This window comes from Balaenoptera borealis (genome assembly GCF_965194805.1).
Source record: "Balaenoptera borealis genome assembly, chromosome: 19".
NCBI lineage: Eukaryota > Metazoa > Chordata > Mammalia > Artiodactyla > Balaenopteridae > Balaenoptera > Balaenoptera borealis.
Window position 1 is genome coordinate 4554684 of NC_138878.1, and position 19435 is coordinate 4574118.

Here is a 19435-nt window from a genome sequence, read left to right on the forward strand (position 1 = left end):
ACTTTTTTTTTTTTTTTTTTTTTTTAATTTTTATTTATTTATTTATTTATCTATGGCTGTGTTGGGTCTTCGTTTCTGTGCGAGGGCTTTCTCCAGTTGTGGCAAGCGGGGGGCACTCCTCATCGCGGCGCGCAGGCCTCTCACTACTGCGGCCTCTCCCATTGCGGAGCACAGGCTCCAGACGCGCAGGCTCAGCAATTGTGGCCCACGGGCCCAGCCGCTCCGCGGCATGCGGGATCCTCCCAGACCAGGGCTCAAACCCGCGTGCCCTGCATTGGCAGGCAGACTCTCAACCACTGCTCCACCAGGGAAGCCCCCCCTGGTACTTTAAAGCATCTTTCTGTTACGTTTTGGCTTGTGTGATTTTTTTTTCCCCCCAGCTTTATTGAGATATAATTGACACATAAGATTGTATAGTTTAAGATGTACACTGTGTTGATTGCAGCTATTATGATGGCATACCTGGAAATAAGGATAATTTCCCTACCTGATTTCTAGACCTTTAATTTCTTCCTCTTGATTAATTGTATCAGCAAATACTTTCCGAATTTTAACAATAACGATGCATCCTTCTTATTCCTGACTTGAATGGAAATGCATCTAGTCTTTTATACAGTAAGTGTGATGCTGGCTTTTGTTTTGAGATGTTTCGTATATATATAAGTATACACTTTTCATGCAAAGAAAGTACCCATTTATATTTGTTATTAAGAGTGTCAAGAGTAGATGTTCAATTTTATAAAAAGCTGTTTTTTTAGCATCCATGTTTTTCTTCAGAGTTATTAATAAGAAATACCAAATTCTTCCAAATATTAAGGTTCCAAATACTGAGCCATCTTTGTGCTTTTTAAAAAAAATTTTTTTTTTAATTTAATTAATTAATTAATTAATTTACGGCTGCATTGGGTCTTCATTGCTGTGCGTGGGCTTTCTCTAGTTGCAGCGAGCGGGGGCTACTCTTAGTTACGGTGTGCAGACTTCTCATTGTGGTGGCTTCTCTTGTTGCAGAGGATGGGCTTCAGTAGTTGTGGCATGCAGGCTCAGTAGTTGTGGTGCATGGGCTTAGTTGCTCTGTGGCATGTGGGATCTTCCTGGACCAGGGCTTGAACCCGTGTCTCCTGCATTGGCAGGTGGATTATTAACCACTGTGCCACCAGGGAAGTCCCCATCTTTGTGCCTGAAACTGTCACTCTTAATGTGTTCATTCAGTTGGCCCATGTTTAGTGTTTTTGTGGCAGTGTATATAAATGAGTTGGTCTGTGGTTTCTTGTTTTGTTTTGGTCAGATTTTATGTAAGTCACGCTTTAAAATTGTGCTGACCTTACAAAAATAATTTAGAATCTTTCTTTCTTCCAGGTTCTAGAAAATGCAAATGAAAGGAGTTCCTTAAAGTTTGGGTAGAATTCATCTGGTATTTCTTGGTTTGGTGGTGGGGGGAAGGGGTTAACTATTGATAACCTTATCCTTTTTTTTTTTTTTAATCATTTGGGTTGTCTGAAATCTCTGCTCGGATCAGTTTTGTTGATTTTTTATATTTCTTAGTAAATTTTCCACATCATTTAAGTCTTCAAATTAATTTACATAGATTGACTGAAATATTTGAAATTTTTCATAGTTGTAGATTTTTTTCTGTGTTTTCCTTTCATTTTTTTTTCCTAGATTAGGTTCTACCAATTTTGTTTTGTAGTTAATATTGTTTTTATATTATTTTTGCTGCTTTTGTTATATTTATTTTTCATTTTCATTTTTTTTGAGTTGATTATTAAATGACTGAATAAAAAGAGAGAGTAAATGAGAATATATGGGGCTACTACTTTTTTTCTGTGAGCTCTGCTTTACATTGCGGCGTGATCATTGCATTTACAGATTCTGATTGGCGTGTGAGTGATGAGCTTCCAGGTTTTCTGCAGTTCCATTTTGATTTTCTCTTGGGCCCACGAGTTTTACAATTTTGGTATGCTAGAGAATTTCTCCACAGCTTCATTCATTCATTCATTCATTCATTCATTTATTTTTGGCCGTGTTGGGTCTTCGTTTCTGTGCGAGGGCTTTCTCTAGTTGTGGCAAGCGCGGGCCACTCTTCATCGCAGCGTGCGGGCGTCTCACTATCGCGGCCTCTCTTGTTGCGGAGCACAGGCTCCAGTCGCACAGGCTCAGTAGTTGTGGCTCACGGGTCTAGTTGCTCCGCAGCATGTGGGATCTTCCCGGACCAGGGCTCGAACCCGTGTCCCCTGCATTGGCAGGCAGATTCTCAACCACTGCGCCACCAGGGAAGCCCCCTCCACAGCTTCTTTTGTGGTTTTGTTGAACGGTGATTAGAGAGGTCGACTGTGTCACATCTACTTCCTGGAATCAATCGAGGTTTCAGTGGTGTCCTTATATGGCAGGTTAGTGATGAGCGAGGTCACCTGTATCTACTTTTTGAGATCAATTTCCTTGCTTGTGGTCAGTTAAGAGTCTCCTAGTGAAGTTTCTGTGTTTTTCCTAAATTTCCTCTACTGTGCTCTATGAATTTGGATGTTGTGTTGGTACATACCCAGGCCTGTTAGGTTTTCGGTGGTGGTTATGTCTTATTAAATTCCCTTCTTTGTCTCACTGAATGCTTTTGGCCTGGATTTTTAAAATCTCATCTGACATTAGTAGTGTCACCCCTGTTGCGTGAGTTGTCTGCATTTGCCTGGTACATTTTTGCTCAATTTTTTTGAGTCTTTTTTTTCCTTGAACTTTATTTTGAAATAATTTTAGATTGACATAGAAGTTATAAAAATAGTGCAGAGAGTTCCTGTGATGGCACCCAGCTTCCCCCAATGAAAACATCTTCAATAACCACAGACCAAATAATCAAAACCAGGAAATCAGAGTTAATGCAATACTATGAACTAAACAGCTCAAACCTTATGTGAATTTCACCAGTTTTTCCATAGTACGTGATTTGAGGCCTACTTGAAGTTAAGGGCACAGTCCTCCAGATGGCAAAGTCTACCCAAGACTTTTGAAACCAATTGCAAGTTCAGGGAATTCCCCAAACCACCCTCAGGTTGGATAATTTGCTAAAAAAAAAAAAAAAAAAACTCATGGAAACCTATCATGCTGATGGTCATATTTATTACAGGGAAAGGATACAAATGAGAACCAAAGGGAAGAATCTGGGAGGGTTCAAAACACAGAGCCTCTGGTTGTCCTCTTCCTGTGAGTCCTTCTAGAGAATCACTGAGCCTGAGGGTAGTCTTGGGGACCCCTGCCACAAGTTATATGAAATTTTATTACACGTGTAGATCAGTGAAACCACCACTACAATTGAGATACAGAACTGTCCCGTCACCCCCAAACTCCTTCAGGTTCTCCCTCGACAGTCACACCCTCTTAATCCTACCCTTAGCAACCTCAAATCCATTTTCCATCGTTATAATTTTGTCACCTTGGGGATCTATGTAAATGGAACCATTGAGTATGTAACCTTTTAAGACTGGATACTGTCACTCAGCATAATACCCATGAGATCCATCCAAGTTGTTCTGTGTATGTTCCTTTTCATTGCTGGGGAGAATTCCAGTGTATGGTTGTACCAGTTTCTTTATCTCTTCACCCTCTTCAGGACACTTGGGTTATTTCTAAGATTTGGCTCTTGTAAATAAACCTGCCATGAACTTTCATGCACAGATTTTTGTGTGATAAGTCATCTTTAGGATCAGTACCCGGGAGTAGGATTGACGGGTCACGTGCTAGGTGTACGTTAAAGTTTACAGGATGTTGCCAAGTTCTCCAGAGAGGCTGTAGCATTTACATCCCCATCGGCAACAGGTGAGCGTTCCAGACGCTCTGCATCCTGTCATCACTTAGTATTGTCAGTGTTTTATTTTAGCCACTTTTTTTTTTTTTAATAATTCTTTATTTTTTTATTTATTTATTTTTGGCTGTGTTGGGTCTTCGTTTCTGTGCGAGGGCTTTCTCTAGTTGTGGCAAGCGGGGGCCACTCTTCATCGTGGTGCGCGGGCCTCTCACTATCGCGGCCTCTCTTGTTGCGGAGCACAGGCTCCAGACGCGCAGGCTCAGTAGGTGTGGCGCACGGGCTTAGTTGCTCCGCGGCACGTGGGATCTTCCCAGACCAGGGCTCGAACCCGTGTCCCCTGCATTGGCAGGCAGATTCTCAACCACTGCGCCACCAGGGAAGCCCATATTTTAGCCACTTTAATAGGTGTGTAGTGTATCTCATTGTGGGTTAAGGTTGCCTTTCCCTACTGGTTAATGATGTTGAACATCTTTTCTTGTGCTTATTTACCATGGGTGTGTCCTCTTTGGTGAAGACTCAGTTCAAGACTTCTGCCCTTTTTCTAAAATTTAACTGTTAAGTTTTGAGATTTAAAACATATTCTGGCTCCAAGTCCTTTGTTAGATATGTGATTTGAGAATGTTTTTCTTTCAGTGTGTAGGTTCTAAAAAATTCTCTTAACTGTAACTTTCATGAGTAAAATTTTTTAAATTTGTGAAATTCAATTTATCAATTTTTCTTTTCTTTTACGGATAGTACTTTTGGTGTCATGTCTAAGAACTCTTTGCCTAATCCTCAATTCCAAAGATTTTCTCTTTTGGTTTCTTCTATGGTTTGGTCTATTGCCCATTTTCGGTTAATTTTTGTAGAAAGCGTAAGAGGTTCTTTTTTGCTATGGATGTCCAGTTGTTCCAGCACCATTTGTTGAAATGAATATTTTTTCTCCCTTGAATTGCTGTTGGCTTTTTGTCAAAAATAAATTGGCTATACTTCTGTGGGACTGTTTCTGGTCTCTATTCTGACATTGATCTGTGCATCTATTACTTTACCAGTATTGCCCTGTCTTGATTACTGTAGCTATATAGTAAGTCTTAAAACCAGGAAGTATGTTTCTTCCAACTTTTTGCCTCTTTTTCAGAATTGTTTTAGCTATTTTATAGTTCCTTTGTCTTTTCATATAAATTTTAGAGTAAGATTGTCTATATCTTAAAAAAAGATCCTGCTGAGATTTTGATAGAAATTGTGTTAAACCTATAGACCAATTTAGGGAGAACTGATATCTTTACTATATTGAGCCTTCCAAGGCATGAACACAGTATGTCTCCCCATTTTTTTAGGTTTTCTCTGATTTCTCTCATTGGCATTTTGTAGTTTGCAGCACACAAACAGATCCTAAACATGTTTTGTTAGTTTATACTTAAGTATTTCAATTTGCTTCATTGTAAATGGTGTATTACGTTTAAAATTTCAGTTTCCAATTGTTCATTGCTAGTATATAGAAATACCAGTGATTTTTTGTTTGTTAACCTTGTATCTGTGGCTTCCCTAGACTCACTGGTTCTGGAAAGGTTTTTGTGTTTAGATTCCTTGCGAGTTTCTACATACACAGTGTCATGTGAATAGGGACAGTTTTATTTTCCCCTTTTAAATCTCTTTTCCAGTGCCTTTTAATTTTCTTTTCTTGCCATATTGCACTGACTAGGAATTCCAGTATTATGCTGAATAGGAGTGGTGAGGCTGGACATCTTTGCTTTGCTCTTAATCTTATGGGGAAAGCATTCAGTCTTTCATCATTAAGTATGATGTTGACTACAGGGTTTTTTTTTAATTTTTTCTAGATACTTTTCATTTGGTTCAAGAAGTTTCCTTCTATTCCTAGTTCATTGAGTTTTTATCCTGAATGGGGTTTGAATGTTATGAATGCTTTTCCTGCTTCAATTGATATGACCATGTCGTTTTCCTTCTCTAGACTCTTAATATGGTGGATTGCATTGATTATTGAATATTGACCTAGCTTTTCATCCTTGGATTAACCCCACTTGCTCATGGTGTCTTGTACTCCTTATATATGGCTGGATCCAATTTGCTAATATTTCATTGAGGATTCTTGTCTCTGTGCTCATGAGGGATGTTGGTCTATGGTACTGTGTTTGTATGGTTTTGATATCAGGGTAATGTTGGCTTCATAAAATGAGTTGAGAAGTGTTCCCTCCTCTTATTTCCTGGAAGGGATTGTGCCAGGATTGTTACTTCTTTAAACGTGTAGTAAAATTTACCAGTGAAACCATCTGGCTTTGGTGATTTCCTTTTTGGGGGATGGTTTTAATGATAACTTCAGTGTCTTTGTTAGTTATACAACTACTCAGATTATGTATTATTTCATCTTCAGTGAGTTTTAGTAGTTTGTGGTTTTCAAGGAATTGGTTTATTTCATCTAACTTGTTGGGTTTAAGTGCATAAAGCTGTTCTTAGTGTTCATTTTTGGAATATCTTGAGGGATCTGTATGATGTACCATCTCTCATTCCTAATATTGGTAGTTTGTATCTTCTTTTTCCTTTGATGAACCTCTAGCAAGACTGACACTTTCATTGATTTTTTTCAAAGAACTGGCTTTTTTTTTTTTTAATTTTTTTTTTTTTTTTTATAGCTACTTTATTCAGTTATTTATTTATTTTTGGCTGTGTTGGGTCTTCGGTTCGTGTGAGGGCTTTCTCCAGTTGCGGCAAGTGGGGGCCACTCTTCATCGCGGCGCGGGGACCGCTCTTCATCGCAGTGCGCGGGCCTTTCACTATCGCGGCCCCTCCCGTTGCGGGGCACAGGCTCCAGATGCGCAGGCTCAGTAGTTGTGGCTCACGGGCCCAGCCGCTCCGCGGCATGCGGGATCCTCCCAGACCAGGGCTCGAACCCGCGTCCCCTGCACCAGCAGGCAGACTCTCAACCACTGCGCCACCAGGGAAGCCCCTGGCTTTTTTTTTCTATTTTTGCCTTTGACTTCATTGTTTTCTTTCTTTTTTTTAATGCATTGTTTACTTTGTTTATTTTTGGCTGTGTTGGGTCTTCGTTTCTGTGTGAGGGCTTTCTCCAGTTGTGGCAAGCGGGGGCCACTCTTCATTGCGGTGCGCGGGCCTCTCACTGTCGCGGCCTCTCCTGTTGCGGAGCACAGGCTCCAGACGCGCAGGCTCAGTAGTTGTGGCTCACGGGCCTAGTTGCTCCGCGGCATGTGGGATCCTCCCAGACCAGGGCTCGAACCCGTGTCCCCTGCATTGGCAGGCAGACTCTCAACCACTGCGCCACCAGGGAAGCCCCTTTGCTCTTTCTTTACTGTTTTTTTTTGGTGAACGGCCCCCTGCTGTTGATGGGTGGAGTTCTATAAAAATAAATGGAGCTAAGCTGCTTAACGGTCCTGTTCTATTATATCCTTGATGAGAAGAGGGTCTTCACTTGCATGTAGTCCAATCGATCCAGTATATATAACACTTAGTGGCTAGCTCTTTGTGTCTTATTTGGTAAAAATTTACCTATCCCTATTTTTTCTTCCAAAAGCTTTACTGTTTTACCTTTTACATTTGCAGTTTATCCTGGCTTGTTCTGTATGGTATAAGTAAGGGTTAAGAATACTTTTTTGTTGTTTCTATTGCAAGTATCAATCGACCCCAGTTATTTTTATTATTATTATTTTTTTAATGAGAAACCTATTGCTTGGGCCAGCAATTTGCTGAAGAATCCTGAAAAGGGAGGGAGCAGCAGGGAGTGTCCCTGACTCAGAGAGAAGCCCGGTAGCAGGCTGTGTGTGTGTGATGTGATTTGGCCTTTACATCTAGGCAGTTGCTAAAGGTTGGTAGCTGTGGGCAGGTATCACCCCTGCCCCAAAGGGGTCTTCTCCAGCCAGCCCCCTCCCTCTTGTGGGGATGGCTTATGTGTGTGTCTCCTCATTTAGCTCTGGTGTCACTTGGGGCCAAGGAACCTAGTGAGGCTGTGAATCTTACTTTGGAGGAATGTGGGCTTTGCCTGGGAGCTTCAGGGGTCCACTTTGACCTTCTTCGCCCTGTCTGGCCTGGTATTACCAGCTGGGGCAGCCTGTCTCACAGCTCCTGTGGCTGGGTGTAATGATTCACTTTTGTGTGTCAGTTGGGCTAGGCCTTGGTGCCTAGATGTCTCTGGGATTTTTTAGATGTGATTAACATTTAAACTAGTAGACTCTGAATGAAGCAGATGACCATCATGTGGGCGGACCTCATCCAATCAGTTGAAGGCTAGAAGACTGAGGTCCCAGAGAAGAAAGGAACCCAGACCCGAGCCCTGCAGTACCAACTCCTTCCTGAGTCTCCAGCCTGTCAGCCAGCCCTAGAAATGTCGGACTCCCTGGCCCCGACAATCACGTAAGCCAACTCCTTAACACAAACGTCCTTCTCTTTCTCTCCTCTCCATCCTGTTGGTTCGATTTCTCTGGAAAACCCTGCGTCGGGGGGGTTATAGCTGTGGCCTCATTTCTGGAAGATGGAGTTGCATTTCTGGTTCTTCGTGGTTGTTTTTGCCTGGCCACAGACCTCCCTGCTCTGCCATCTTTCAGCTGGAAGGGCGGACACGTGTTAAGAACAGTCTTGGGGCCAGTGGGAAACAAGCCTCAGGCTGGGGGGACATATTCTGGTTCCTGATTCTGGAGGGAAAGGCCACGTCCTGTTCAGCCTCAAAAGCTGAGGCCTTTGTTTAGGCTGTTCAGGATGTGACTGCCTATCGCCACATACATGGTCATGAACATGAGGGCTGTGCGTTTCCCACCTGGCCACGTGTAGGAAAGGGCTGATTAAATCCATCAAAAATCATCATCAGGCCCCAGGCACCACACTTAAAAATACCCAGAGCCCCCCTTTTATGGATGAGGAGATGGGGCCTCAGTTGGGCAGTGTGACCAGAAGCCTGGGTCCTGCCCTCTCCGCCACCCCCGCCCCCGTCTTCGCACCCTACCAGGGGCTGCATGGCACCAAGCTATGGCACAAGTACGTAGCCAGACGTGGTTAATAAAAATCATTGTGATTTAATAAATAGTGAGGTGTTTCTGTGCAGGTGCTTCACTGTTTGTTTGTCCCAGGGCCTGGCGGGACAGAGTGGTGGATGGATGCAAGGCCGGGCCCCAGCTCCCGGCCGGTTTCCCAGGAACAGCCAGGTGAGTGACCTGACGCCACGGTGTCCTGAAAGCACCTCTCGGAAGAGGCGGGGCAGGGGGAGGGCCACAGTCACATAAAAATATAGATTTAAGGGATTTTACATGGGTCGGGGTCCACTACACATCTTCCTGGTGGATCTGGGCTTTCTTGGCTGTGGAGCAGAATTTTTCACATAGTTTGAAGAGCTCTGACAAAACAAACACGGAGGAGGCCAATCCGGTTAAAAGCAATAGATCTGCCAACAGGGGAAGAGAGAAAAAGGTCAGAGAGCGCAAGCTGGCCCCTCTGGTCCCCAGCCCCGTGCTGCCCGTGCTTGGCTCGTTCTGAGTTACGGAGGTGAGGGGCCAGGACGCGGGAGCTGAGGACCAGACTTTCCACTCCCCTGATGGGGCAGAGATTTCCCCAGCCCAGCATCCAAAACCCTGCAGCGCCAGCTCCACAAGGACCAGCTGGTCTTTGCAGGCGGCTCAGAGCTGGGGGGCGGGCATGATGCAAGCTTCCGCTGTAAGGAGACCCTTCCTGGGGCAGACGCCCCCGACCACGGCTCGGGCTCCGAGTCCAGCCCCCCTCCGGCTCGTTCTGGAGGGCTGACCCCTGAATTCTCCCCCTGAGCCTTTTCTTGGCTCCCTGCCGTCAACGATTCGTGACAGACATGGTGCCCGGCGCAGGCCCTGCACTTCCTATAGACTCGGTAAGCTTCCTGAATTCCCGGTGGATGGAAACATCTGTACAAAAACATTTTTAGGTTTTTTTTCTTTTCTCCATACCCACAGGGACCCTGCTCTTTCGATTTTGGGGAAGAAAAAGCTGAGGGTTCCCAGTCTTGCCCAAAGGGTTTCAGTGCCCTTGTCTCCACCACCTCGGATGCTGCTGACCGTTTCATGATCCTGGGATGCGCCCTACCCGGTGCTCTGCCTTGGGGGCTGCCCTGGGGGCCGCCTCACCAGCCCCCTTACCCTCGGCTCCCCGGTGGGGTGTGGGATTGCCGATGGAGAGCTGGGTCGGCGGTCACCCTGGTGCCCTCCCTGCAGCTCTCCAGACCGCCGCCTCCCACTTCGGTCCCTGTCACCACCGTTTCAGGCACAGGAGGCCAAGCCACCCGGCGCAGCTTCCGAAGAGAGACCGTGGATCTGCCAGAAGCCTGCTGAAGACGCAGGGGAGTCCCTGGGGTCCCCCACGTGGCATGTGTGCTTGGGGCCCAGAGAGCTGTGGTCATGGCATGTGGCCCTTTCAGCAGGAACTGCCAGCTGGCCCACTCCTACCTCCAGGTAAGTGGGGTCCCAGTGACACAGGCCCTGTTAAAACCCCCAACCGGGTAAACTCCTCCTAAGCTGGGGCAGCACATCACAGGCTAAGCCCAGACTGTGGTCCATCGTGGCGCCACCCCTGGACCTCACCGTACCTGCTCTGAGCCTCCCGCTCTGGGGCAGGGAGGGGGTGGGCCGGGACGTTGGGACCCCTGTGCCCTCCCCTGACTCCTAGCAGGTACGCCCGTGTTTCCCGCCTTCTCCACTCCCCCCATCACGTCGCCCCCTCCTACCCCGTGCAGATGTCCAGGAACGAGCCCAGTCCTTTGCAGACAGGATGGCCCCACGCGCGGACTTCACGCCCCGGAAAGGTCTGCAGCTGCCCCGCGCGTGCGGCGAGGACGGCTGCGGTCCCGGGTGACCCCTCCCACTCACCGAGCGCCCCCAGGTTCTCCGTCTGGAAGACCTTCTGCAGGGGCGGCAGGTATATCACCGCCAGCTGCCCCAGGACAGACCCGAGCACGGAGTAGAGGAACGTGCGGTTCCTGAGGAAGCCGATCTCGAATATCAGCTTGGTCTGCGGAGAAGGGCACAGTTGGGGCACAGGAGCCGCCCCGAGACTAGAGCCGGGAAAGCATGAGCCAGTGCTGCCGGGGGCAGCGGGGCCTCACCTGGGAGCGGCAGGTCAAGGCGTTGAAGAGGTCGAAGAGCACGAAACAGGTGAAGGTCATGGTTGTGGTGCGCGGGGTGCTTGCCTTGTCTTCGGGCATCTGGAACACGAGTGCACCGGGTGAGAAGGTGCAGGGGGGGCGGGGACCCCGCCCTCAGGACTCCTGTGTCAGAACAGACAGATCTGTGCCTCTCCCACCTTCCGGGCCGTTGAGGATACAAGAAAGAGCCCAGCTGCTCCGCGGGGGTGGCGTGGGGGACACACCTGAGAAAAACAGACCTGCGGGCACCCCATCCCCCCTCCCGCACATGGGCAAGCTGGGGTTTAAACGCCTGGACGATCACCTGCCTAATTCTCTCTCCAGCTCACTGGCCGTCTCAGCACAGGGGCTCCCTGAACCTGCAGGCCATGGAAAGGTGACCCATAATAAGATCCCCTACAGTGAGAACAGACGGCCTCTTCAATAAGTGGTGCTGGGAAAACTGGACAGCTACACGTAAAAGAACGAAATTAGAACACTCCCTAACGCCATCCACAAAAATAAACTCCAGATGGATTAAAGACCTACATGTAAGGCCAGACACTATCAAACCCCTAGAGGAAAACATAGGCAGAACACTCTGACATAAATCAGAGAAATATCTTCTTTGATCCACCTCCTAGAGTAATGAAAATAAAAACAAAGACAACCCACAGAATGGGAGAAAATATTTGCAAATGAGGCAACTGACAAGGGCTTAATCTCCAAAATATACAAACAGCTCCTGCAGCTCAATATCAGCAAAACAACCCAGTCAGAAAATGGGCAGAAGACCTAAATAGACATTTCTCCAAAGACGACATACAGATGGCCAAAACGCATAAAAAGATGCTCAACATCACTAATTATCAGACAAATGCAAATCAAAACTACAATGAGGTACCACCTCACACCAGTTAGAATGGGCATCATTAGAAAATCTGCAAACAATAAATGCTGGAGAGGGTGTGGAGAAAAGGGAACCCTCTTGCACTGTTGGTGGGAATGTAAATTGATACAGCCACTATGGAGAACAGTATGGAGGTTCCTTAAAAAACTAAAAATAGATTTACCCGGACAAAGCTATAATTCTAAAAGATACCTGCACCCCTATGTTCACAGCAGCACTACTCACAAAAGCCAAGACATGGAAGCAGCCTCAACATCCATCAACAGATAAATGGATAAAGAAGATGTGGTACATATATACAATGGAATATTACTCAGCCATAAAAAAGAATGAAAGAATGCTATTTGCAGCAACATGGATGGACCTGGAGATTATCATACTACGTGAAGTAAGCCAGACAAAGACAAATATATCACTTATATGTGGAATCTAAAAAAATGATACAAATGAACTTATTTACAAAACAAACAGACTCACAGACTTTGAAAACAAACTTACAATTACTAAAGGGGAATCGTTGGCAGGGAAGATAGACTGGGAGTTTGGGATTAATTTATACACACTACTACTACATGTAAATAATCAACAAGGACCTACTGTGTAGCACAGGGAACTCAGTATTCTGTAATAACCTATAAGGAAAAAGATTCTGAAAAAGAATGGATACATGTATATGTATACCTGAATCACTTGGCTGTACACCTGAAACTAACACAACATTGTAAATCTACCCCAATATAAAATAAAAATTAAATTAAAAAATCTCCCAAATAGTCACCTCCTGGGAATAAGACAGGAGTTTTTTAGTAGACGTCACATTGTTTCCTGGGGATAATAGAAAGCAGGAGAGGCATTGTGTCCCATTTAGGAAGGAATCTGCCGCCTTTTCTCTGCCTGTGAGGCCTCACGTCCCCTCCGCCCGGTCCCACCTCTGCAGTCGTCTCCCAATCCCTCCCCGCCCTCCCCTGCACGTGTATGTGTGTCTCCCCCAGCCACGGCGCCTGCGCCCCTGGGGGCCGGGACCACACCCCTGCCCCGCGTCTGCCACCACGCAGACCCACTGGCCAAGCCCGTGAGGACTCCCCCACCTCTTTCCAGAAGATGAAGAGGGTCCCGCTGATGATGGCGGCGGCCGACAGGAGTATCTTCAGGATGAGGGCTCTGCTGAGTATCACGTCCTTGATGTTCCGTGGCGGCTGCCTGAGGGTGTCCCTGTCGACCGGCTCTACCCCCAAGCTGCTCGGAACAAAAAAAACCTGACGCTTTGAAATAAACCACTGAAGAGACGTGCAGTGGTTAAATATGCGAGGCCACCCGGCGAAGTAACGCACAAAGGTCCACATCGAAGGCCTGGACGGGCGTGGGCAGTGCCTCCAGGTTGTCCCCGGCCCCTCCTGCCTCACGTCCTCTGCTCCTTCCCGGGGGCCCGCCGCCACAGCCTGGACCCCACCGGCAGCCCGGCAGCTCCGCCGCCCTCCCGCATCCCCAGCCATGAGTGCGGTGACAGAAGACCATGCCTGTGGCCAACCACGTGGTCCTGAATGGTGCCCGGTCGTTCCCCATCACCTCGGAGACCCCCGCTCCCAGGTCGGGCCTGGCCTCATCCCAGCTGGCCTGGAGAAACGGGATCCAGGCCCCGCCCACTGAAGAGCCCCCCAGCAACTGAGGGGACCTGCCTTCAGCCAACTCCAAGGCAGCGGGATCGGGGCCAGGCCCGCAGTGGATGGTGTGGGGCACCAAGGAGGGAGCAGGCTAGGGAGGCCCACGCTGGGCAGATACGGCTGGGGTCCAGCTTTGCTCGCGGCCCCGTTCTCAGGGAGAGCACGTATAAGAGGTGGCCCTCTCGCTGGGCGTGGCGGGGGGAGCAAAGCCGTCACCGGTGGTGATTAGATTAATAACAATTCAGCTGCACCGAGAGCAACACCCGCTATGTGCTCACACACAGGGAAGTGCCTCGCTTGCGCACACCGGCCCCCCTGCCTCCAGAGCCCGTCCTTCCTCCTGCATCATTCATTCCGTTAGCCTCACGCTCCCTCCTCATTCATCCAGCCAATAACGTCCTGGGCACCTAGTGTGTGCCAGGCACCATTGTAGGAGTCGGGGATCCTGCAGGGAACAAAACAAAAACCTTGCCCCCAGGAAGCTGACATTCTAAAGGGGAGATGGATTCCGATCAGATAAACAAGGAAATATGTTCCCCTCTAGGCAAAAATAAAGCAGGGTAAGGTGACTGGGAGAGAGGAGGCTGCTGCTAGAGAAATCAGGGAGGACTTCTCGGAGGCAGTGACCCGAATGAAGAGAGGGCTCGAGCCATGCAGGTAGCTCAGGGAGAGCATCCCAGGCAGAGGAGCAGAAAGTTCGTTGTCCCCCTGCCCGCCCACCAGACGCCTCCTCCCGCGCCTGGTGCATTCCCCTCGCCGTCTCCCCTGTACGCTCCCGCCAGCCCGCTGCCTTACCTCTGCGCCGGCGGCCCATCCATGATGATGTTGATCCACAGGATCTGCATGGCATTGAGGGGGCTGGGCAGGTTGCACACGGTGGACAGAGTGATGAGGCTCAAGGCCGAGATGCTCCTGCAGGGCACACACGGGGCACTGTCACCAGCTGCTCCCAGACCTGGCACACGGGGGACGCCGGCCTCGACTTACGTGCTCAGCTGAAATCGGACAAAGTTCTTGATGTTATGAAAAATCCCCTTGCCTTCCTCCACCGCATTCCTGCAAGAGAGGAGAAAGCATTTATGCACAAAGAGGGCCGGGCGAGAAGGGTCAGCCAGCTCCGTCACCTGCTAAAGGAAGCGACGGTGTCACCAGAGGTCACGTTTCTCCTTGCTGGCATTCTCGGGGAATCACCAGTAGGGGGTGCTGATGTCCTAGCAGGTGCCATCAGCTGCTGGGGACTGGTCCCCAAGCCACGATCGCCCTTCTGTCCAAAGACTGTGGACCATTCTGTCGTCTGAGCCCTGGGACCCCAGCCCTCACCCAAGGCTCCCTAAGTGCCTCCTGCCCCTCGGTGATCCAGCAAGGAGAAGGGGCCCCCGTGGCCCTGCTTTCCATGAGGGGGGGGGGTGGGCCTGGGGACACCGTGTATGTCCACCACAGCAGAGCAGGGGGCTGCCACCCCAGGCATTTTTGCCACTAAAAAAACACCTAAAGAGCAGCTTACATGATGGCTGAGAAGTCATCGTCCACCAGGATCATGTTGGCGGCCTCCTTGCTGACGTCCGTCCCTGTCTGCCCCATGGCAATCCCGATGTCCGCTGATTTCAGGGCGACCGCGTCATTCACCCCGTCCCCCGTCATGGCCACGATCGCCCCCGACTCCTGCAAAGCCTTTGGAAAGAGGAGGCCAGTGGAGGCCTGCAGCCTGAGGACCTTCCTTCCAGATCCTTCCCTCCTCGTGCCCCGCCTCTCACACTGAGTGGTCCATGGCAAAGGCCCCTCTCTAGAGGGCACTGGGGTCAGCTGGCCAGGGTCTGAATCCCAGTTGCCCCCATATGAGCTGTGGGCACTGGGCAAGCCCTGAACCTAACCTCAGCTTCTCTATCTGCAAAGTGGGAGCACGGTCCCTCCTTATCAGGGCTGTTGTGAGCCCTAAACTAAGAACACACAGGGGACAGTGCCTGGCCCAGAGCGAAGGCATGAATGTGTTATCCGTCACCATGCCACCTAAAAACTGTCGCTTGCCATCTGGTTCTACAAGGATGAAGTCATTGGCCACTGCAGCCGCTGACCTTCCACACCCCCTGAAAGGAGTTCAGGGCGGAGATCAGGAATGAAGGAAAAACTGGCAGAACAAGCCTTCAGATAGTTAGCTGTTTTCAGGAGCAGATTTTATGAGCCCAGATTCTTACAACTTTTCATACCTAGAAAAGCACTAAAGTCACTGACGGAGACATCTGCTCCTCGTGACCAGGGACAACCTTCTGCCAAAATGTGTGCATGACTGCAGTACCCCCTTCACGGAAGTCACATACACACCCCGCCCCCACCTCTTCGGAGTGGCTGCTCAGAGCTGAGACGCCGTCTCCCCAGCTGTAGTCCTCATTTTGCCCCCAGTAAACCTTAACTCACAACTCTCACGGTGTGCTTTTTTTTTTTCAGTCAACAACCATTAACAAATAATAATCAACTCGTCCCCTGAATCCATGTGGTACCCAATAAGTATTAATATTTTCTTTGAGGAATGACTGGCACAGAGATTTACTCTGTAGAACTAAAAAACCCCAAAATGACACAAAAGAAAAAACACAAGTGTTAAAGAGCAACCTTTAAAAGCATCCGTGTGCGGGAAAACCACACAGGAGTCTCTCGTTCTAGCACTTTCGTTTTTGATGCACCATCAGAAGGCACCTGCGGTGGGCCAGGCAGCTGCCAAGGGCTTCACAGGCCCAGCTTCGTTTCTTTCTTTTTTTTTTGGCCGTGCCATGCAGCACGTGGGATCTTAGTTCCCCGACCAGGGATTGAACCCGCACCCGCTGCATTGGAAGCGTGGAGCCTTAACCACTGGACCGCCAGGGAAGTCCCCTGGCTTCGTTTCGTCCTCTCCTGCCTTGAGAATTAGCTGGTGTCATTCGGTCATTCACATTATCCCCATTTTACAGATGAGGAAACTAAGGCCTGGAGTTAAATAACAGGAATACGCCAAGGAGCACCCGACTAACGAAGGCTGGCCTCTCTGTTTCTACCTTGGCACCACCCAATTCCTGCTCCCCGCTTTTGGTATATGTGGCAGGGGGCCCCCAGTTCTCTCCTCCAGAGGCCAGTGCAGAGGAGGCGGCCAGCGCTGGGCCCTAGACCACCTTGTGAGCAGAGCCGCCACCGCTCTGGGCTGTGCCCTGAGGGACCAGAGAGGCACACAACTGACCTTGATGATTTTGAGTTTGTGCTTTGGGCTGGTCCTGAAGAAGACAGACACCTGGATACGGAGATGGGAGAGGGCCGAGCATCAGTGAATGAGGAGGTGGCACCTTCACCCCACGCCCCTCGGCGGCAAGCCTCGGGAGGACCCCACCTTCCCGACGCGCTCGGCCAGCGCGCCCTGCTCGGCGCTTTCCACCTCTTCCCCGGACATGGCGCTCAGCTTCCCGTTGCACAGGCCGATGTTTCTTCCTGCAAGGTGTGGACAGTCCCTTCTGAGGGCCTGAGACTGTGGTCCCTGCACTTGCCCCTCACTCCACCTACCTGACATCAGGCCCCGCCTTGGCCACGGGGAAAAACAAAACCACGGTGGCCCCAATCAGAGAGCACCTGCAATGGTATCTGACCTTAATTCCATCCACAGAATGAACTGGCAACAAAGGCCTCTTATCCCCACCCTAAGGATGAGGAAACTGAGAGAGCGGTGACTTTCCCAAGGCCATAGGGCTAGTAAGTGCTAATACTGGACCTGACATGGTTCTTTCTGTCTGATTCCAGAGTCTGTGATCTTTCCATGGTGCCAGGCTGCCTCAAGACAGAGGGGGGAAAGAAAACCAAGGTGTGGCAACCCTGCTAACAGTAATAAAAAGAGGAGGAGGAGGAAGGTTGCTAGCCCTCTGCTGATGAAAAGCCCGAGTGTCAGAGTGGCTCAATGATTTGCCAAGGGCACACCGCTACTGGCAGAAGCCAGACTGGAAGTGTGCACTGGCAATGACGCTGCCTGTGGAGATGAGGTGAGATCATGGATGGAAGGCCCAGGACAGAGAATGTTCTCGGTGCACACGAGGTCTCTTCCTCGTTAGGAGAACCTGCCAACATCTTAGAGACAAACACCCACTCGGAAGGTGGGATGCTGGTCCTCGGACCTCAGAATCTCTTCCAAGCACGTGGAAGGAAGGTGCGAGCTCTCCTGACCAGGTCCCTCGAGGAGTAAGCACGGGTGGCGACCCTCACCCTCCACCCCATTCCCTGGTTACCTATCGCCAAGGCCGTCTCCAGAGCGTCTCCCGTTATCATTTTCACGGACAAGCCCGAATCAGAGAGAACGTGGACCGCCTCCTCCACGCCGGCCCTCGGAGGGTCGATGATTCCGATGAGACCCAGGAACGTCAGCTTCCCCAGCTCGGGCCCAGAAGCCAGGGCCAGCACTGCGGACAGAGCAAGACCCACAGAAGGTTCAGAAGACTTTCGTCCCCAGTCAGCCCCAGCCCCGCCGTGTCCCAGACCCTCTTCTGTCCGCGAGGGGCTTGGGCGCTAAGTCCCTGGACCGCAAAGGGAAGGGACGATCTTCCCGGTGGTCGTCAGGCCCGTGCAGGGCAGCGGCTCTTGACGGCTCACCCACGATGGAGAGCAGGGCAAGCAGCAACAACTTGCCCAGCGGGAGACGGGCCTCCATCCACTTGTGGTGCAGTCCCCAAGGGGAGTGGCCACGAGAACACCTGCGGGCTGGCACATAAGGGCGCATTTCTGACGGCCTATCTCTCATTGCTCTGCCCTCCTCTGTCATTGCCAGCAGACTCGGGGCAACAGCCACCAAGGTCAAGAAAAATGTGCAGGAGGCAGCAGAGGTCAGAGGGCTCTGTGTCAGTGGCACAGAAGCCAGACCCGGCTCTCTGGGACAGGTGCTCTGAGAGGGGGTGGTGTGGGAACTGACCTTACTTTGTCACCTTACTGATACTGGAGGGGAGCTATGGCCAACAAGTTCCAGCTGTGACCCCTCAGTCATGACACTGTACCAGTGACGCAAGGGGGTGTGCCAGCGATGCGGGTACCATTCCCCCCTTTCTCAAAGCGACCCTCCCTGCCCTGCTCAGCTAAGCTCAGCTCTGTCCTGACATGTCCTCCCCTTACAGGCTGGTCAGTTTATAATTACTGTCCCCTGAAGGGGAAAACTAGGGCAACTGAAACCAATACAGCAAGCCAACGCTTCTCACTTTCCCCTGAGGGAATACACGTGTTCCAGAGTGTTTTTAGACATCTTCTCTGAAAAGGGACAGGCTGACATATGACACTACGGGAAACATGAGGTTTAACGTTCAGCCCATCGGGGAAGGCGTTGGCCCTGGTGCAGAAAATTGGAAATGGCCACGGAATGAAAAGTCCGTATTAATTTACAAGAGCTTTGGGTTTTGCTGACAGTGAGCCGTGAGCAAGACGACCAATCGGGAAAATCATCGTTTCAGGGGCGGCCCGTTCACCTGTCTTAGAAAACTCGGAACCTCTTCTTGCACACATGAGCGGCGTCTGGGATAACGGGTGTCATCTGGCAGCTGAGATGGGTGGGGGGCGCCCTATCTTTCATCTGCCCAAGAGAGCCCACCCTGGCTTTGCCTGCATTAGCACCCTGCCTGACACCACTCTGACCATCACCGCGTTGACTCGGGACCCTGCGTTAATACACCTGAGAAGTCAGTGTTATGTGCAAACTTAGAGCTTGCGGCTGGGACCACAGGCACTGACCCCGCAGGCCGAGAGACCCCATCCTCTTCTCCTCCTGCTGGCAGAAGGCTCGCTGCTGGGGCGTCAGCGGCAGGGGGATACCCCCGTGGTTGTACATGGTACAGTAACGAATCACTTCCTCGAAGGCCCCCTTCATGAAGTAGATGTCTTCCTGCTCCTTGGAAAAGACAAGAGGGAAAAAATCGGCTGACACTGGCTGCCTCAGCTCTTGGTGACCGTCACCTCATCCACACAGCGATGTTCACGGCGGGGTTATTTATCCCGGACCGTCATTG

At 49.9% G+C, this 19435-nt stretch overlaps 1 protein-coding gene and 2 long non-coding RNA genes across 9 annotated transcripts in view; 2 read left to right on the forward strand and 1 right to left on the reverse strand.

Annotated features, from left to right (window-relative positions):
- Positions 1-321: 321 nt before the first annotated feature.
- Positions 322-19435, reverse strand: part of ATP2C2 (ATPase secretory pathway Ca2+ transporting 2) — a gene marked incomplete at its 3' end in the record, with an annotated part of 89288 nt that continues 70174 nt past the window's right edge. For 2 of the 7 annotated variants that reach the window (XM_082366852.1, XM_082366851.1), the window contains 12 exons: positions 19161-19317; positions 17678-17848; positions 16795-16892; positions 16648-16698; positions 14947-15113; positions 14430-14498; positions 14238-14354; positions 12870-13017; positions 12379-12430; positions 10854-10952; positions 10618-10759; positions 9243-9660 (listed from right to left, as the gene is read on the reverse strand). In XM_082366852.1, the coding sequence (XP_082222978.1) occupies positions 9264-9660; positions 10618-10759; positions 10854-10952; positions 12379-12430; positions 12870-13017; positions 14238-14354; positions 14430-14498; positions 14947-15113; positions 16648-16698; positions 16795-16892; positions 17678-17848; positions 19161-19317 (1668 nt within the window). Of the gene's footprint in view, positions 3239-8785; positions 9171-9242; positions 9661-10471; positions 10760-10853; positions 10953-12378; positions 12431-12869; positions 13018-14237; positions 14355-14429; positions 14499-14946; positions 15114-16647; positions 16699-16794; positions 16893-17677; positions 17849-19160; positions 19318-19435 lie in introns of those variants that run through there. The other 5 variants (XM_082366857.1, XM_082366853.1, XM_082366855.1 and 2 more) reach the window with 5 other exon arrangements.
- LOC309616388 lies at positions 8820-10609 on the forward strand. The gene is made up of 3 exons (XR_014237446.1): positions 8820-8934; positions 10016-10203; positions 10485-10609. It is a non-coding gene; the product is annotated as an uncharacterized lncRNA (long non-coding RNA).
- On the forward strand, positions 10780-12545 carry LOC309616389. Its single transcript, XR_014237447.1, has 2 exons — positions 10780-10902; positions 11217-12545. It is a non-coding gene; the product is annotated as an uncharacterized lncRNA (long non-coding RNA).